General features: G+C 17.3%; 3 protein-coding genes across 3 annotated transcripts, besides 33 other annotated features; all 3 read right to left on the reverse strand. All coding sequences in view use genetic code 6, as the record gives it.

Annotated features, from left to right (window-relative positions):
* Positions 1–1435: 1435 nt before the first annotated feature.
* Positions 1436–1517: a microsatellite.
* A 1192-nt stretch (positions 1518–2709) lies between these two features.
* Positions 2710–2742: a microsatellite.
* Positions 2743–2910: 168 nt separating this feature from the next.
* Positions 2911–2957: a microsatellite.
* A 129-nt stretch (positions 2958–3086) lies between these two features.
* Positions 3087–3145: a microsatellite.
* A 37-nt stretch (positions 3146–3182) lies between these two features.
* Positions 3183–3444: a microsatellite.
* Positions 3189–3327: a microsatellite.
* Positions 3199–3442: a microsatellite.
* Positions 3264–3337: a microsatellite.
* Positions 3313–3432: a microsatellite.
* Positions 3352–3442: a microsatellite.
* Positions 3372–3404: a microsatellite.
* A 71-nt stretch (positions 3445–3515) lies between the features above and the next one.
* Positions 3516–10149, reverse strand: IMG5_179950 (SET domain protein; the record flags this gene model as incomplete). Its single annotated transcript, XM_004027562.1, has 10 exons — positions 3516–3689; positions 3730–3919; positions 3988–4835; positions 5313–5572; positions 5940–6002; positions 8179–8492; positions 8550–8804; positions 8887–9113; positions 9236–9729; positions 10104–10149. 10 exons carry the CDS (start codon positions 10147–10149, stop codon positions 3516–3518), a joined length of 2871 nt encoding a protein of 956 aa, XP_004027611.1.
* Positions 5578–5621: a microsatellite.
* Positions 5615–5653: a microsatellite.
* Positions 5617–5651: a microsatellite.
* Positions 9136–9185: a microsatellite.
* Positions 9150–9218: a microsatellite.
* Positions 9150–9223: a microsatellite.
* Positions 9151–9231: a microsatellite.
* Positions 9171–9225: a microsatellite.
* Positions 9970–10068: a microsatellite.
* Positions 9970–10074: a microsatellite.
* Positions 9980–10075: a microsatellite.
* Positions 9982–10064: a microsatellite.
* Positions 9993–10097: a microsatellite.
* Positions 10150–10909: 760 nt separating the features above from the next.
* Positions 10910–10984: a microsatellite.
* Positions 10911–10981: a microsatellite.
* Positions 10921–10976: a microsatellite.
* A 34-nt stretch (positions 10985–11018) lies between the features above and the next one.
* Positions 11019–11061: a microsatellite.
* Positions 11062–11550: 489 nt separating this feature from the next.
* Positions 11551–11581: a microsatellite.
* Positions 11582–12708: 1127 nt separating this feature from the next.
* On the reverse strand, positions 12709–13644 carry IMG5_179960 (hypothetical protein; the record flags this gene model as incomplete). The annotated part of the gene is made up of 2 exons (XM_004027563.1): positions 12709–12921; positions 12994–13644. The coding sequence occupies 2 exons, from the start codon at positions 13642–13644 to the stop codon at positions 12709–12711; spliced, it is 864 nt and encodes a 287-aa protein (XP_004027612.1).
* A 456-nt stretch (positions 13645–14100) lies between these two features.
* Positions 14101–14149: a microsatellite.
* A 105-nt stretch (positions 14150–14254) lies between these two features.
* Positions 14255–14304: a microsatellite.
* An 809-nt stretch (positions 14305–15113) lies between these two features.
* Positions 15114–15162: a microsatellite.
* A 1088-nt stretch (positions 15163–16250) lies between these two features.
* Positions 16251–17578, reverse strand: IMG5_179970 (protein kinase domain protein; the record flags this gene model as incomplete). The annotated part of the gene is made up of 4 exons (XM_004027564.1): positions 16251–16445; positions 16497–16721; positions 16782–17133; positions 17190–17578. The coding sequence occupies 4 exons, from the start codon at positions 17576–17578 to the stop codon at positions 16251–16253; spliced, it is 1161 nt and encodes a 386-aa protein (XP_004027613.1).
* Positions 16447–16495: a microsatellite.
* Positions 17579–17820: the final 242 nt, after the last annotated feature.

Here is a 17820-nt window from a genome sequence, read left to right on the forward strand (position 1 = left end):
ATAATTACTTATTCAATAAATTTAGTTATATTAATTTTATTAACAGAATTCTGGTATTTAAATCCTCAATATAATATAGAAAGCAAAACCATTTTATTTTCAGTTTCCTATATAGTATATTTGCAAGTAATAATATCTAATATCAATAAATGGTACATTAAATTCATTATTTTCGTAGGAATGTCCGAATATATATGCTCACGAATCGAAAGATTATATGTAAATCCGATTCTATTAGTTATTTAATTCATGTATTGTGCTTGTATATATTTAGAAGAAAAAGAAGTCCGAAATAGGTTTTATAATATACATAAGGAAGTAAAAATAAATGAAAACTTCCGAAATTTATTTAAGAATATTATCCCATGTAGCATTTTTGTATGCACCTAAAATTAAAATGAACTTTAAATTTAATTCTGTAATTCAAAATGTATTGAAGATTTAGATATTAAAAATGAAAATGAAATAATTTAAAGAATTGATTTATTTAAAGACCTAATTAAATACAACTCAATTATAAATATGAAATTTTAAAAAACTGCCTCGAATAATAATTATTAGAGATATATTACAAATAATGCTAATATAAATTTAAATAATAGACAATAATAATATACTACTTCTTTAAAATGTATTATATTAGAAAAATTAAAAATTAAAAATGTTAATTATCTAGATACAGAATAAAAACCGGATATTTATTTAAATACGAAATATGAAAATGGATTCCAAGACATAAGATATTTTGATTTAAATATAGTAAATTGTTAATGGGATAATAAAGATGCGGCATTAATAGTGTTAAATAACATTTCTTAAAAAGTAATGAATTAAAGACAAAATACAATCGAAGAACATAAACATAAAATTCTTTCTACAATAACTCATAATCTAAAGACACCTTTAAATGGAATTATTTTATTACTTTAGTGTGTTTTGCAATAAGTACCAAAAAATCAAGCAGATTTATTTTTTATTTTGTAAGATATTTATACAAATAGTGAACTTTTACTTTCTATGATTAATGATATATTAGATTTTACAAAAATTCAAAAGGGAGATTTCTAATTACTTGTTAGAAAGTTTTAAATACAGGATATGTTGTAAGAAATAAAAGAACTATTTAACACTCAAATATGCAAAAAAGACTTATTACTAATAATTGATATTGAAGAACTTATAAATACAACTTTTAATACAGATTATTAAAGATTTAAATAAATACTAATTAATTTAACAGGAAACGCTTTAAAATTTACTTTTTATGGTCACATAAAACTTTCAATGAGAGAATGTGGCTTTGATTCTAATGTTATAGAAATTGATGTTATAGATACAGGAAATGGAATACCAAAAGAAGTTTAATATAATATTTTTTAAATGAAAAATCTTTTAGCAGAAAATAGTATATTTGATAAAAAATAAGGTAAAATGAATATATATATATATATATATATATATATATATATATATATATATATATATATATATATTTATATTAATATATATATAAATATTTTATTAAATTTTATTAAAGGAGCAGGAATTGGTCTTTCCATATGCCAATCTTTAATTGAAAAAATGGGTCCTCAACCAAAAATATTTATTTAATCAATAGAAAATTAAGGAACTAAAATATCGTTCTATATATATCGTAATATATAGAGAAAAAGTGCGACATTATATAAAAGGGAAATTGAATAAACTAAACAATTTAAACAAAGACTATCAATGGGAACTAAATTAATGAATAATATAAAAAATTAAAAAAAAACTCTATTTTTTATATTAGTAATAATCTTGAAAAAAAGAATCTATATAAAAAAAATGATATAATAAGTAAAAGTATAGATTCTAATTGTTTTTTATTTAAATAAGCTTTTTAAAAGACAAGTATTAATATAAATAATAGTTTTTCGTCTATAAATTAAGAGTTTGATGTTTAAAACAATATAGTTCCTCCGATTTTTACATAGTAATTTTATAATTAAATTAGTTATAAAAAGCTTACACATAATAATATTAATTCCAATGATGCTTCTTCAAATATGCAATAAAACTTAGTTTAAAATAAAAAAATAAAGACTTTCTAGAGATGAATGATTTTGCTAATGTAAAATTAGTGTAAAGTAGTTATGTTTTATAAAAAAACCGGAAGAAATAGTATCAAAAGAAGAAGGCTTGAATATTATTAAAAAGATTTTAGAAAATAAAAAAATATTAATTGTAGACGATACTATGTTCAATATAATAGCATTAAAAACACTCTTAATTTCAAATTCTTAAAAAAAAATACAAGTATTTGAAGCCTATAATGGATTACAAGCAGTTGAAATGGTTAAAAATAATTAGAATTTTTACTTTGATTGGATTTTTATGGATGTTAATATGCCTGTAATGAGTGGTTTGTAAGCTACAGAGTTAATAAAATCAATTAATTTTTAATAAAAAATTATTATTGTTACGGCTTTTTCATGTGAATCAGATAAAAAAGAATGTTTAGATTCAGGAGCGGATGGATTTATAACTAAACCAGTAAAAATTTAAGATTTAGCTTTTTAACTTAATATAATTAATAATATAAATAATAAATTTAATAATAAAATTATTTGATTTTGATATTAATTTTTTATTTATATCATATTTTTATTATTATATATAAATAAAGTAATAATAAAAAATAATAATTAATTTCTTTAGTATAAAAATATATATTTTTATTAATATATTTCTTAATAATATTTTTAATTTATTTTATAGCAATGTTTATATTTATATTGAAAAAAATATTTTAATAACAAAATAAATTTATAATTTTTATATATTATATTTTATAAATTTATTTAGGTTAATTTTTATATTTTAAATATATAAATATATATTTATATTTAATATAAGTTTTTTAATATTAATAAATTTAAATTTTAAATAAAAATAATATTTAAACCTTTAAATAATATAATTTTTATTAAAAATATTTATAAAGAAAAGTTTGCTTGTTTATAATTTTTAACAATTTTATTAATAAATAAAACATATTTATAAAAAATTTTTACATTATAAATTAAAAAATAAAAGTTATAATTAAATATGATAAATTTAAAAATAAAAAAAAATATTATAAATTAAAAAATTAAAAAAAATAATCGTATTGTTATATTAATAACAATATGATTATCAAAATTTTAATTAATATTATTATTATTATTATTATTATTATTATTATTATTATTATTATTATTATTATTATTTATTTATTTCAATAATTATTTTTATAATTATTTTATATTTATTTTTTTAATTATTATTTTAATTATTATTATTATTTTTTTAATTAATATGTAATAGATTTTTTATTTATTTATTATTAATTATTATATTTTTTATTAATATTTTTAATTAATTTTAAATTTATATAATATATATTTTATTATATATATTTATAAATTCTTATTTATAAAAATATTTTTAATTTTTTTTTTTATTATTTTTCTATATTTTTTGTTTTTTTTTATTCAATTTAATTTTCCAGTACATTTTGGATCACCACAATTACATACTAATTTTTCTTCTTCTATATCAAAACAATAATCATAAGTTAATTCTTCACCTGGTTAAATTTCCGTTTTAGCATAAATAATAATTTTAGTATCTTTTTCATATTCAATAACCTGACTTGCACAATTAGGCTTTTTTAAAATTATATAAATAATTTAAAAATAAAATTACTTAACAAGAATGATTCAAAAAACGAGCTTCGTTTCCCTTAAAAGTAGCATCTATAATTTTATTAGGGCCAGCTTTAAACATATAACAATCTCCGAAACCTTTTTAATTATATATTTTTTCTCTATAATCTGCTAATACTTATCTTATTGTTTCACCTAAATATTCAATTACAATATCATCTTATAAAAAACTTTATTTTATTTAATTTAAACAAATATACTTAAATATTTTTTTTAATTAATATTTATATTAAAATACTGTTTTTTAGCAAATAGACCATATTTATGTATTTTAGAAGGTCCAGCATATAAATTTAAATGTTTTTTTTTATCTGCAATATAATTAGCATATTCTTATTTTATTTTTCTTTCTATTTCTTTTTCTCTTAATGTTTATTTGGTATCGAATTTCATATAATTAGGGTTGGCTTCCTACATAATATCTTCAGGCCTTATATATAAGTTGTTTTTGAGTTCTGATTTTTAGTTTTATTTCGAAAAATGGGATTGAAGTTCATGTTTTTTTTACCCAAAAGATTAAAGAATTGGAATATTTTCTGGAATTATATTTGAGTTTATTTACTGGCCTTTAGTTTTTAAATTTTAGATGAAAATCTGATGTGTTTTTTCCAATAATTTTTATTTTTCGAATGAATTCATTTACTCTATATTATCTTTATAAAATAATTCTTTGAATGTGGTTATACTCTAATTTTTTATTTTCTTAAAAGAACTTTATTGTTATTAATTATGTTTTTGAATTTCTTTTATTATTTAAGGGATGTCGAATCCAATGTATTTTATGACAGAATTATTCATTTAATTATTTGTTTTTTATAATTGCGTTTTTTCCTGGATTAAATTATTCATTTCTTAAACTGAATATACTTGGCTTTATGTGTAATTATTACCTGTAAAAATAAGCTTTTCAGAAATCAAACTGATTATATTTAGAGATTATTGACTACTTTCTATTTCTATAGATTCGCTATTTTGTATGTTATTTTGTTTTAGGGCTATTTATTCGATTAAAGGATGATTTTCATCAAAAATTGCGGTATTAACAAGATAGGAATCTTTTTTTTTTTTCATTTAGATAAAAATTAACTATTTTTTTAAATATTCATATTATATAAAAAGTATTTTTTTTATATATTACGTTTGTTTTTTAGTATTATTTTTTAAAAAGTCTAATAAAAAAATATTTATAGAAAATTTAATTTTCATTTTCACAATCAAGGTTTAAATCTATTAATACAAAACTTCCAAATTTATTAAAACAATCAATTCCTAAATCAATTGTTTAATTCTCATTTTTATTTTAATATATATACATTCTTCTATCAGTTTAAAAGTTATTAATTATTTTTATATTTTAAAGCTTTTATTAATTTTGTTTATTTTATAAAAAAAAAAAAATTTTTATAATAATTTTATATTTACTTATAATATAATATTATTATCATTAGTTTTTAATATTATTTCCCAACAAAAGGTACATAAAAATGTTTTTTAGTTTGTTAAAAATCCTTTAGATTATATAGCACAATGAAAATGATATTTACTCTTACAATTCGATATTACACAAAAAACGGTAGCTCCTGATTTTTCACAGTGTTTACAATAATTAGATTATGATTTTTTAAGAGAAGATATACTGAATTTTAATCCTCCATCTTCACTTTCGCTTACATCATTGCTCCATAATACACAGTTTGTATGGACCCATTAGTCAATATGGAAATTTAATAATCTTCCATTTAACTTTCGATGACCACTTAATTAACATAATTAGCATAAAATATCATTTATAGGACTACTTATAACATCATTTTAAAGGTTTTCTAAAATATATATATATATATATATATATATATATATATATATATATATTTTTTTTTTTTTTATAATTTTTTTTTTTTTTACGTATTTTAAATTCTTTGAATTATTTTATTATTTGCTATATTTTTTCTTCTTGATATTCAATATTTTTATTTGCTTTATAAGTAAAATAATAAATTAATGTTATTTTTATATAAATTAAAATATTTTTAAATTATTGGAATTTTATATAATCATTTCTTTTTACTTACTTAGTTGATTATTTTGATTACTTAATTAGTTTTTCTAAATAAACTCATTAAAGTTTGTTTTAATTTCATTTAAATCTAATGAATAAATTTAATAAATTATAAATAAATAAAAATTTACGATTGTATTCTTAATTTTAAATATAAACTATGCAAGTGGCTAGATTTTTTCTTTTAAAAGCATCTAAATTGTAGAATTTTTTTATTTATGTTTTATCTTATTAACTTTCTACTAAATAATTAACTCTACGTTTTTTCGAGAAATATTTTTAAATCTAAATATCTTATTAAATAATTTCCTATGTAATTTAACATGGAGATTAATAGCATTTTAAAATATTATAATCGTAAAACGCAACAAATTAATTCTGGTATTAAATTTCTTCGTCTTCACAAACAAGTTAGTTATTTATATTTTGTAAGTATCGTTAATTTGCCATTTTTAAAATTTCTTGATATTAAGGATATATTTCTTATAGAGGATGAGTAAATTAATCTTCAATTAAAAAAACTTAAATTTATCCGTTTGAGTCATATATGAAATCATATTTTTCTGATTTTTTTCCATATTAAAATAGGACAAATTCATATTTTTGAGAATAATTAAAGAATTTTAAAGGTTTCTAAATTAAATTTAGAATTAATTTTAAATTAGAAACATTATCATAAACAAAAAGAGATAAGTCCTAATTTAAAAAGGAAAGGCAGTTTTCTTATAAAGAAAATAGTTTCCTTTTATAATTATTTTGTTTTTTCTCCAAAAAATATTATTAATGTTCTTCTGGATTATATTATAGCATTTGTTAAACTGAATATGATGTTAATGAAATATTATCTTATTCCTAAAATATATTTTCAAGTTTTTCATAAAGTTCATTATTTTTTTTATAACTTTAAAACTATAAAAACATATATTTTTTTTTACATTTTTTTTTTTTTTTACATTTTCACTTTCAAAATAATTTAAATATTAAACAATAAAATCTTAAACATCTTTTTTAGTTAATTTATGTAATCTAACTAATTATTAGACAATCGGTTATACAAAAGGGTATATTTCTTAAGCTTTCCTTAAATGAATGAGTCTAACTTTAATATTAATTAAGTAATTTTCATATTCTTTTTGTACAAAAGTAGGATTATTTTCTTTACAATTTAAACAGAAAGGTTTATTTTAAAATTCAGGCATAGTATTTTATAGACAATTTTTATGATAAACAAATTTGCAAAGTTCACATTTATACATTTATTCATCCTCTTCATCAAATTCTAAATATTTTAACTTAATAGCTTTTTCTTCTCCTTTTTTCTGAAATAGATTATACTAATTATTAGTATATATGGAAGAGCAGTATTTATTACAAATTTTACAAAATCTTTTAAAGGCCTCCAAATATCCACATTTATAACAAAGTGTAAAAAACTCTGTAAAATTCAAAATTAAATGACAAATTTTGATTTTTTTAAATCTATTTGAAATTTTCATCCAAAATAACCTTAGTTTAACATTTTAACAATTAAAACAATTATTACACCTCCAAAACTCTGAATTTTTACTTTATTTTGGTACAAATTGATATTTTTGAATTCACAATTTACATGTATCATACAGTCACAAATTTAACAAAAAAGAGAAATTTCTGATTTAATATGTCCTTTTTGACAGACTTTACATGTTTTGCAAGGAGGACATACCCATTTATTCTCTTTATTAGAAAAATGGGATAGTTCGAGCTTCGTTTTGAAAAATTCTACTTTTCCAGGTTTTATTAAACAGTAAGGGTGGTAGGTTTAAGTACATATAGAACAATAAAAAAGATGATCTTTATAATCAAAAGAACCACACAGGATACACGAGAATTCTTTTATTAAATTTTAATTTGTGAATTTACTTATTACATACTCTTAGTTCGGGATATTAATTAGATTTTGAGTAAGTTCTGTTTGGAGTAGTTAATGAAGCGAAAATTGAGTTTCTTTTTTAGGAGGATTTTCTCGGGATTTTTCATTATTTTTATCTTAATATAAATCCTGTAGTGTTTTTTCAAAAAGTTGATTTTGAGAAATTTAAAAGAGGGCTTTTGATATATTTTGAGGTAAAGTTTTTTACATTGATAAAATTTTTTGTAGTAATTTATTTATGTTTGGAAAAGAAACTGTTATTTGGTTATTTTAATTAACGATTTCTCTTATAAATTGATTATAGTTGAAAATATTATCTTCCATTCCTAATTGTTTTCCAGAAATTATGATTTTTGTTAAATAATTATTTTCTTCTTTACTTGCTTTAAATACTATATCAAGGAAATTTTCACATAAATATTCCATAAATTTACTTTCTTTAATTTATATTGCATTACTACATTCTGTAAATATTAATTGATTTTCTTAGACTTAAAGATTTTCTTTAAAATATTAAAAAGCAACTTTTCCCAAAAGATTTAATTTAGCCGCTTCTTTATAAGCCTCGTGATTATGGGCATTAAATTCTAAAGCATTTTCTATTAATAAATGGAAATCGTTTAAAAGGAGGTCATAAGAAAAATTTCCGTCATATTCTCCTTAGGAGGCTTTAGTTTTCATCATTTCAAGGTCTATAGGATTTTTAATTGATTCTAGGTAGTTTGGTATCTTTTCGAATTCACTTTTTGTATAGAATTTTTGGAAATCAAGACTATATTTAAATATATATATAATTAAACTTTTGTTTAAATAAAGATTAAAATGTTACTGAGATAAAATATTAATAAATTAACAATAAATGACTCTTTTCATTTTTATTCTGCAATTAGGACAATGATAAATTGCTTATTCTTTATAATTTTTCAAATGAGGGTCACATTCTTTATGTATCCACATTTAACAAGAACACTAAACCATATCTTTAGTGCATTCTTTTTACCAAAACTATCTACAGACTGGACAATATTCTTTTTTTTCTAATTATTAAATACATTCATTACAGTATATTTAATCATCTTAAAATCTAATTTAGTATTTATATATATATATTTATATATAATTTAAAAATTTTTTAATAAAAAATATTAATACAAATTAATTTTTACTAATATCCATTAACTGCATTTAGTAATTTAACGCCACACATACAGCATTTTACACAGGACTCGCAATATAATTTAACTCCATATTATTTATCTACAATCCTTAAGTCATGGGCTATTGAGAATCCACATTTTTTATGAAATCTAGATTTACATTCACAACATGTAATATTGTCTTTATTTATTTTTCCATAACAAATTGTACATGGTCTACATTATTCACACACAAACTATTAAATTTTTTAAAATTAAATAAAAATAATAAGTATATATATATATAAATATAATATATATATTTATATTTATTTATATATATTTATATATATTTATATATAAATATTTTTATATTTACGTTTTCTTAATCTTAAACGCATTATGCATGATAATACAATTGGCAATATTAACAAACAGTAAATTTTAAATTATAAAGAATATAATTACATTGGGCACATCTTTCTTTTTTTCTCATTTCGAATGGCATATTATCAAATGTATATTTATTAATTTTTTTCAAGGCATTAAATAATATAGAAGCTTCTTCACCTTATTAATTTTTTTCGTAAAAAGACTTCAAAAAATACTTCTTTATTAGTTCTTTTACATCCTCGTGCTCTTCTTTATATACGTCAAGTATATAATTATATTTTAGCTCTTATTATGACAATTAAGGAAAATTTAAAGAAGTCCAAATATTTAAGTCAGCCTAATTTAAATCACTCCATATAAGTTTTTTAGTTTCTAAATTTTTCAATAATAATGAAGTGTTTTTGTTGCAGTTTTCTTAAACTCTAAGTATTATTCCGTAATATATAGTGGGTGCAATTTGAGGATTATTTTAAGGAAGAACTATGTTTTTGCGTTTTAATTATTTCAAGTTTTTCACTTTTACAATTCTATGTAACATTTGTTTTGCGTTTTCTTGCTTTATATAAACTTGTTTATTTCTAGATATAACATCGTTATATTTTTAAATCAATTCTAAATATAATGATTGTATTTCAGACATTTTTGTATTTTAAAATTAATTAATTATTTCGCTACTTGAGACTTCTTCAAATTTAAGTATTAAGTGTATATTAAATCTAAATATATTAATTAATATATATATATATATATATATATATATATATATATATATTTATAAATATATATATATTTATATTTATAATAATATATATATAATTTTATATAAATTCATTTTTTTATATATAATTAATTACATTTAATATCTATTTGTTCCAATAAACCAAACTAAAACTTCTTCATTTTTAAATGTTTAGTTATTTATAGTATTATATTATACTGTAGTGAATGAATTAGTATGCTTTTCTTAATTTTCTTCAAACTCATTTTCTTAATTCCTATTATTAAAAATTCCAAATTAAAAAATATCTTGAGCATCTGATATTTGGTAAAATGATTCTCCGAATATACTTTTTAAATCTATTTTTTGTGGTCCTACAAGAGAAAAAACTGCTAAAGGCCAATACAATTTTTCTTAATTTTATAAAATAAAATCTTTGAATTAATATTTAGAATTATCATGTGGTTTAATGTATTATTTAAATGTTTATAAATCCAAATGAATAAATGCAAAATTTTTTAATATCAAAATATCTTATTTGAGGTTTTCAACAATTTATGAAAGCTTTGATTTAGTCGCATTTTAAACTTTAAACATTCTTTTTTTTTGTTTGGTTATTTCAACTATGTAAGCATTTTATATTGTTAATAAGTTTTATGATTCTGCAAGAATTTTTACATAGGAATCAATTAAATAACGAGGTTCAATATTATTTAAGTCTCGCAAATAAAATTCGTTAAGGAAAAATTAATCTAAAAAATCATCATGGACAATTGATATTTGTTAAAATATTTATATATCAATATCAGAATTTTACTTTAATTTTTTTAAAATAGGCTATTCAAGGTCTAAAAAATAAATATATAATTAATTTTATATAAAGAAGGAAAAAAAAAAAATTATATATATAATTAAAATATTTAAAAAAAATTAATATATGGTTTATATATATAAATATATATATGTAATAAAATAATATATATATATATATTATATATATATATATATACATATTATTTTTTAATTTTTACTTGTTATATTTTACTTTTAATCTTTTTATTATTTTGTTTCTTTTTATACTATTGTTTCTTTTTGAGTTGTATTTCTTCTTGTTACTCTTTTATTATTTTCGCATAGTTCTGCATATTCTTTTACTGATATATCTATATTAATATTTTTTTTTTATATATTTAATTAATTTCCTTTTAATTTTTTTTTTACTTAAAATATAATCTTAACTATTTGTGTTATTCATTAAAGTTAAAATTTTATATGTTTTAAGTCTTTATGGTTATGCTTTTATATTTTTATTTAAATAATAATTTAACTTTTTTTAGTTTTTGTATGATATTATTTTAAAATTTTATAAAGATATAAATTATTTTTTTTTTATTTATTTTTTTAATATTTTTATCATTCTAATATTATAAAAATATATATAATATATATAAATTAAAATAAAAATTAAATTGGAAAAAAAATAAGAATATAAATTTTCATTTATTAAAATTAGAATTTAATGTTAAAATTAAGGATTTTTATCTCTTTTAATTTAGTTTTTATATAAAATTATATTATTATATTTTTAAAAAATTATTATTTTAATAAATTATTCCCTCTAAATATTTTGAAATTAAACTAAAATTAGATATTATATAAAATTTAACTAAATATATTGCTAATCGAACAAATTAGAATTATATATAATTAGATATATATATTAATACATTAAGTTTTTTTTTATTAACATTATATATTTGATTTGTATTTGTATAAATTTTTTTTTTACTTTTTTATTATAGTTTTAAAGTTATAATTACTTAATCGTTTTTATGTAAAGTATATCTGAAAAATATAATTATCTTATTTTAGATTTTTGTAAATTTACAAATTAAAAATATTTAAAAAATAAAACAAATAAATAAAATATTTATTCTTTAGAAAAGAAAATATTTTTTATAAGTTAATAAGTAAAACAAGTATATAAGGATTAAAATTATCTAAAATTATAAGAATTTAAATTTATTATTTAAATTAAATAGTTATAATGATTTTAAAATATTGTTTTTTTATTAATATTAAAGACAAAAAAATATAAAGGTATTTTATTTAAAAAAATAAAAAAAATATTCTGTAAATAAAAAAGTAAAGTTGTAAAACTTTTATATATTGTATTTTGAATATCAGTTTAATATTATGTTTTAAAAAGATTATTATATTATCAATTATTTATTTATTCCTATAACTTAGTTAGTTATTTTTAAAAATGAAAAAATACATCATCATTACTTAAAATATTATAAAGTCTATTTAAATTTACTTAAAATAATAAAAAAATGATTATATGTTAAAAATTAAAAAAAGAATATACAAAATTTACAATATAGGATATATTAAATTTTAACATAGTAAATTAAATAACTTGAATTGAAGTAGTTATTAATATATAAAAAATAATTAATTTTCTACAAAAATCTTGAAAAGTTAAAATATTTTTAATTATTAAAAAATTTAAAATAAATATTTGATTAAAATAATAATTTTTTGTTTAAATTTGTTAAATATATACAATATATGTCTGAATAAATACTTTTTTCAATGAATAGACTAACTATAGAATTTATTTTTTAATAAAAATATATTTTATTTATTCATATATAAAAAAAAAATTATTTATGTATATATTATGAATAAATATGAATAAAAAAATTTTTATCATGAAAAATAAATAGCCTATACAATCAATTTTTTTATTTTTTATGAACTTCGAACCCATTCATTTATTCTAAAACCTTAATAATAGCTTAAGTCCCTAAATATGCACCTCCTTAAGCTACTAAAGCTTAATAAAACTATCTTACAAGTCCAAGCCCTGGTAAACATAAATTCGCTTTTTCAGCTTCTTATAAAGCGATATTCATATCTTTTATAAAATGCTCAACATAAAATCCCGGCTATATTTTGAATTATATCAAATAAAATTTTAAAAAATAATAATTTATATTATATATATATATATTAAATACATCAAAATCTCTATTAATCATTCTAGTACCTAAAACACTCCAAGCAGTAGAAGAAGCAGCTCCTGTTTTGATAATTCCAATAACTTATTCTACATCCAATCCTACTTTATGTGCATATAAAAGTCCTTCAACTGTTCCTAACATATTACTCGCTAACAAAATTTAATTTGTGAGTTTTGCATGTTATCCAGCCCCACTATTTCCCATAAGTTAAATATTTGTACCATATTTTTATAAGACTGGTAAAATTTAATTAAATGCATTTTCCTATCCTCCTACAAAAATAGCCAATCTGGCTTCTCTTGCGCCTATGTCTCCTCCACTTACAGGAGCATCAATACTCTTAACATCATATTTTAATCCTTCTTGAGCTATTTTTATGGCTAATTAAGGGGAAGATGTAGTATGGTCAATCAATATCGATCCTTTTTTCATATGTAAGAGTATACTAGATGGACCTAAAACTGTTTCTTCGACGTCTTTTGGGTAACCTAGCATAAGGAAAACTAGATCAGAATTTTTTGCGACTTCTATTGGATTTAAAAATTAGGCACCTTTATTTATTAAGTCTTCGGCTTTGGATTTAGTACGGTTGTATATGTTAAGTTTATAACCGGAATTCATTAAATGACTACACATTGATTTTCCCATTACTCCGGTTCCTATCCAACCTATTGTTTTTATGTTTTATTACATTTCCTTTTTTTTATTTATTTTTATTATTAAATTAGATATCTTTTTAATTTAGATAACAAAATATTTATTTTTTAATTTTTTAATGAATTATTTATTTTTAAAATATTTTTTTATAAATTTTTAATATTATTCCATAGAATTTTTATTTAACATATCTTAATATTTATGTTTTTATTTTATTTCTTTATTATTTGTTTATATATACTTTTTTAAATTAATTATTTTCTATTAGAATATTTTTATTTAAATTATAAAACTCATAGTTAAAATTTATTAATATTCTAATTAATATAAATTACATACTTGAAAAACTTATTTGATAATTTAAAAATAACATTATTTAATTTTTTATAATATAAAATAAATAAAAAAAAAATTATTTATAAATAATATAATATTTTTATTATAATTTAAAATATATATTTAAAATTAAAAAATAATATTTAACTTAATAAAATATTTCTTTTCCTCAATCATTTATAATTTCATTAAATAATTAATTTAGTAATAATTAATAAATTTTAAATATGTAAATTAAATATAAATATAATATTATTAATATTTTTTTTTAAATATAAAAAATTTTGAAATTTTAATAATTTTTATATATAAATATAATTTATTAAAACAATATTTTTTATAAGTAAAAATTTATTTGCTTAAAAACAAAATCGAAAGTTCTATTTAAATAAATTTATTATTATATATTTAAAAGAGCTGTAAAGTTAATTACAATGTCTTTTATTAAAAGTTTGTTTCAAAAGAAATATTTTTTATTAAAAAAAGAAATTATTATAAATTAAATTAAAATATAATATAATATAAATTTAAAATAGATATTTGCAATTTTATATATTTAAAAGAATTAACTCAAATAATTTAATAATATTTTTCTGTTTTATTAATGCATTTTTCAATTATGTTTATATCCTGATTTTACAAAAAATAAAAAATTAGTATATTATCTTATAATATCATTTATAATATATTTTTACACAAACTCTATTTTTTTAATTTGAGCATGAAATATAATCTTATAAAATAGGTTTACATCTTATTTTCATAATTTATTATTTTACATAAACTTGTTCTTTACTTATATATGGATAAATCTTTTTTATGATATTTTCTTCTTCTATTTAAAATTTATTTAAATTTTTAATTTTATTTTATATGTTTTAATCTTATTATAATTTATCATCATTCATGAATACTTTGTAATATTGTTAAAGTTTTTAATAAAATTTATGAGAATTAGGCACACAATTATCACACATAAAAAAGTTTTATTTTTTTTATTTTTTTATTTTATAAAATTTTATAATATAAATATAATTTAATTAGATTTGTTTTATCTAAGAAAAATAATAATAAAATTAAGATTTAGTTTCTTTTGAAAAAAGAAAAAAAAATTAAAAAATATCAATATTAAATAAAATACTAAAAAATATTATATTAAAAACAAAAAATATTTAAACTATACTCTAAAAATGCACGAAATAAAAAAATCAAAGCTAAAGACTTATTGAACATCTCATTTCGATAATGTTGATTATTAGATTTTATAAGAAAACGAATTTATTTCCAAAAATAGATTTAATAAGGGGCAATACAACTTTTTATTTAAAGATATTCGTATAAAAAGGATTTCTAAGCATATAATTAATTAATAGCTCTCTGTTTCTTTTTCTAAACTCTTCCTTTTAAGAATGTTACTTAAAAAATATTTTCCTTTACAAAATAATTCTTATGAAATCTATTAAAAGAGAAATAAAATAAGGTTTATAGGAATTGATTCCGAAAATTCTTTAAAAAATACAATAGACTAAAGGCCTGAATAGAAAAAGTATTTCTCCTAAAAATACTTTTTTACTTTATTTCCCTTAATCTAAATTTTTTAAAATGTCTGGAATAGGAAATTTGCTTATTAAAGTAATTTTTTTATGAGATCTTCTCAAATTATCTAAATTTTCATGGTTAAATACTTATTTTTAATGCTCTTATTATTTGATTATATCCAAAGAATTTTTTAATTCATTTTTAAGATCTTCAATATTTTAATCTTTTAATTCAAAAGAGCTATTTTGAGTAAAATTTTTCTAAAAAATACTTGATTGTTTATTTAATTATTCCTCGTATTATAAGTAAGGATTATCTTCTGAAATGTATATTTACTTATTTGAAAATTGATTATATTTTTTTAATTTATAATAAAATTTAATTGCTTCGAAAAAAAATAAGACTTCTAATGTTCTTTGGTTAGGATTATTTATTTTTTATTTTGATTTTAAATAATTTATAATTCCTTCTGTAAAAAATTCTAATTTTGTTAAATTTGATATTATATTATTTGCTTTGTTAAAAAAATCAATTTTTTCGTCTTACATTAATTTCGTTTTTTTCTTTCTTTTTATATTTAATTAATTTTAATTTTTATAGAAAAAAAGATTTTTTTAAAAAAATAAAAAAATTTGTAAATCGAAAATATATAATTTTTTTTTTTATAAAAAATATAGAACATCATAAATATACATATATTTAATAAATAAGTATATTTTTATTCAAAAAACCTTAAAATCTTCAAAATCAAGTTAATTTTTTTTATTTTCAATATTTCTACTTGACATATTATTAATAATAAACAAATGTTTTAAAGCATTTTAAATTTTCATTCTTTTTTCAGGTTATTTTTATAATAAACCTTCAATAAAACTTACAGCTTCGAAAGAAACAATTCCTGGAAATTCTACGTTTTCCTTAAAAATAAAAAAAATTGAAAAAAAAAAAAATATATAAAAATAAAAAACATTAAGTATTTTATTAAAAGTTTCTTCTTCACCTTTTTCGAAAAAAGGCACAAATCCAAAAAGCAATTCAAAAGTAAGAATTCCAATGCTCCAAATATCAACTGAAAAATCATAATCTTTTCCTTGAATCATCTCAGGACTTACATAATCAAGAGTCCCACATAAATTATTTTATTTACAATTAAGAAATGTTGCATATCCAAAATCACATATTTTTACTACTTCCTTTTTTTTAATTTAACAATTTCTAAAAAAAATTATAATTAATATAAATATATATTTAACGTTATTTATAATTATATTTTCAGGCTTTATATCTCGATGTATTATATTTTTTTAATGCATAAAATTTAAGGTTTCAAGTATTTATTTAATAATATTAGCTACTTAAATCTCCTTATATTTTTTATTTTATTATTACTTTTAATCTGTAAAAAGATTTTTTCCTTCTGTAAATTCTTATATTAAATAAAGAAAATTGTTTTCAATAAAAAATCCATATAATTGTATTATATTTGGATGTGTTAAATACATTTATGTTTTTATTTCATTTCCTATTTCTTTTTCTGTACCATATTTTTTTATTGTTTCGATTTTTATTTTTTTTAAGCAAACTAAAAAGTTTGTGTATTTTTCACTTTTTTTTTAAAAAAAAAATGTAATTTATAAAGAATATATTTATAAAAATTTTACACAGCAAAATAAACTTCCGAAAATTTACCTTCTCCCAATTTTTAGACTATAGCAAAATTTTATAAATAGTTTTAATTATTATTTTTGTTATAATTATTTATATTATTACATTCTTATGATTTAATACTTTCATTAAGTTTGTTACTATTAAATATATTAATTAAATTTAAATTTTATTTATTATTTTATTAAGGACTATTATTTGTAATTTTATTCTCTTTTTTAATATGATTATTTTAAATAAATTTACTAATTAAATGAGTTGGTTACTAATTTTTAGAATCATTACTATCATTATAGGAATAATCTCTTTTAATGGTTTTTTTATTTTTATTGTTTTCTTATAAGTATTTATCACTCCTTTAAAGAACAGAATTTACCCTTTACATTAATTACTATGTTGAAAATATTTTTTTTTAAAAATTAGAATCATAGTTTTATAAGAAATTTTATTCTTGTTTTAAAATAAATGTATTTTATTTACAAAAAGAAGTATTATTTTATTTTTTTAATTTATAAAAAATATGTTCTTCTTAAAAATTGTTTTATATTGGAAAATTTTCACTTTGTGTTTAGAAATATGGCTTTTTATAATCTGAAATATCAAATGAATGTTTTTTAATTTATTTTA

This window comes from Ichthyophthirius multifiliis (assembly GCF_000220395.1).
Source record: "Ichthyophthirius multifiliis unplaced genomic scaffold scaff_1120509251313, whole genome shotgun sequence".
NCBI lineage: Eukaryota > Ciliophora > Oligohymenophorea > Hymenostomatida > Ichthyophthirius > Ichthyophthirius multifiliis.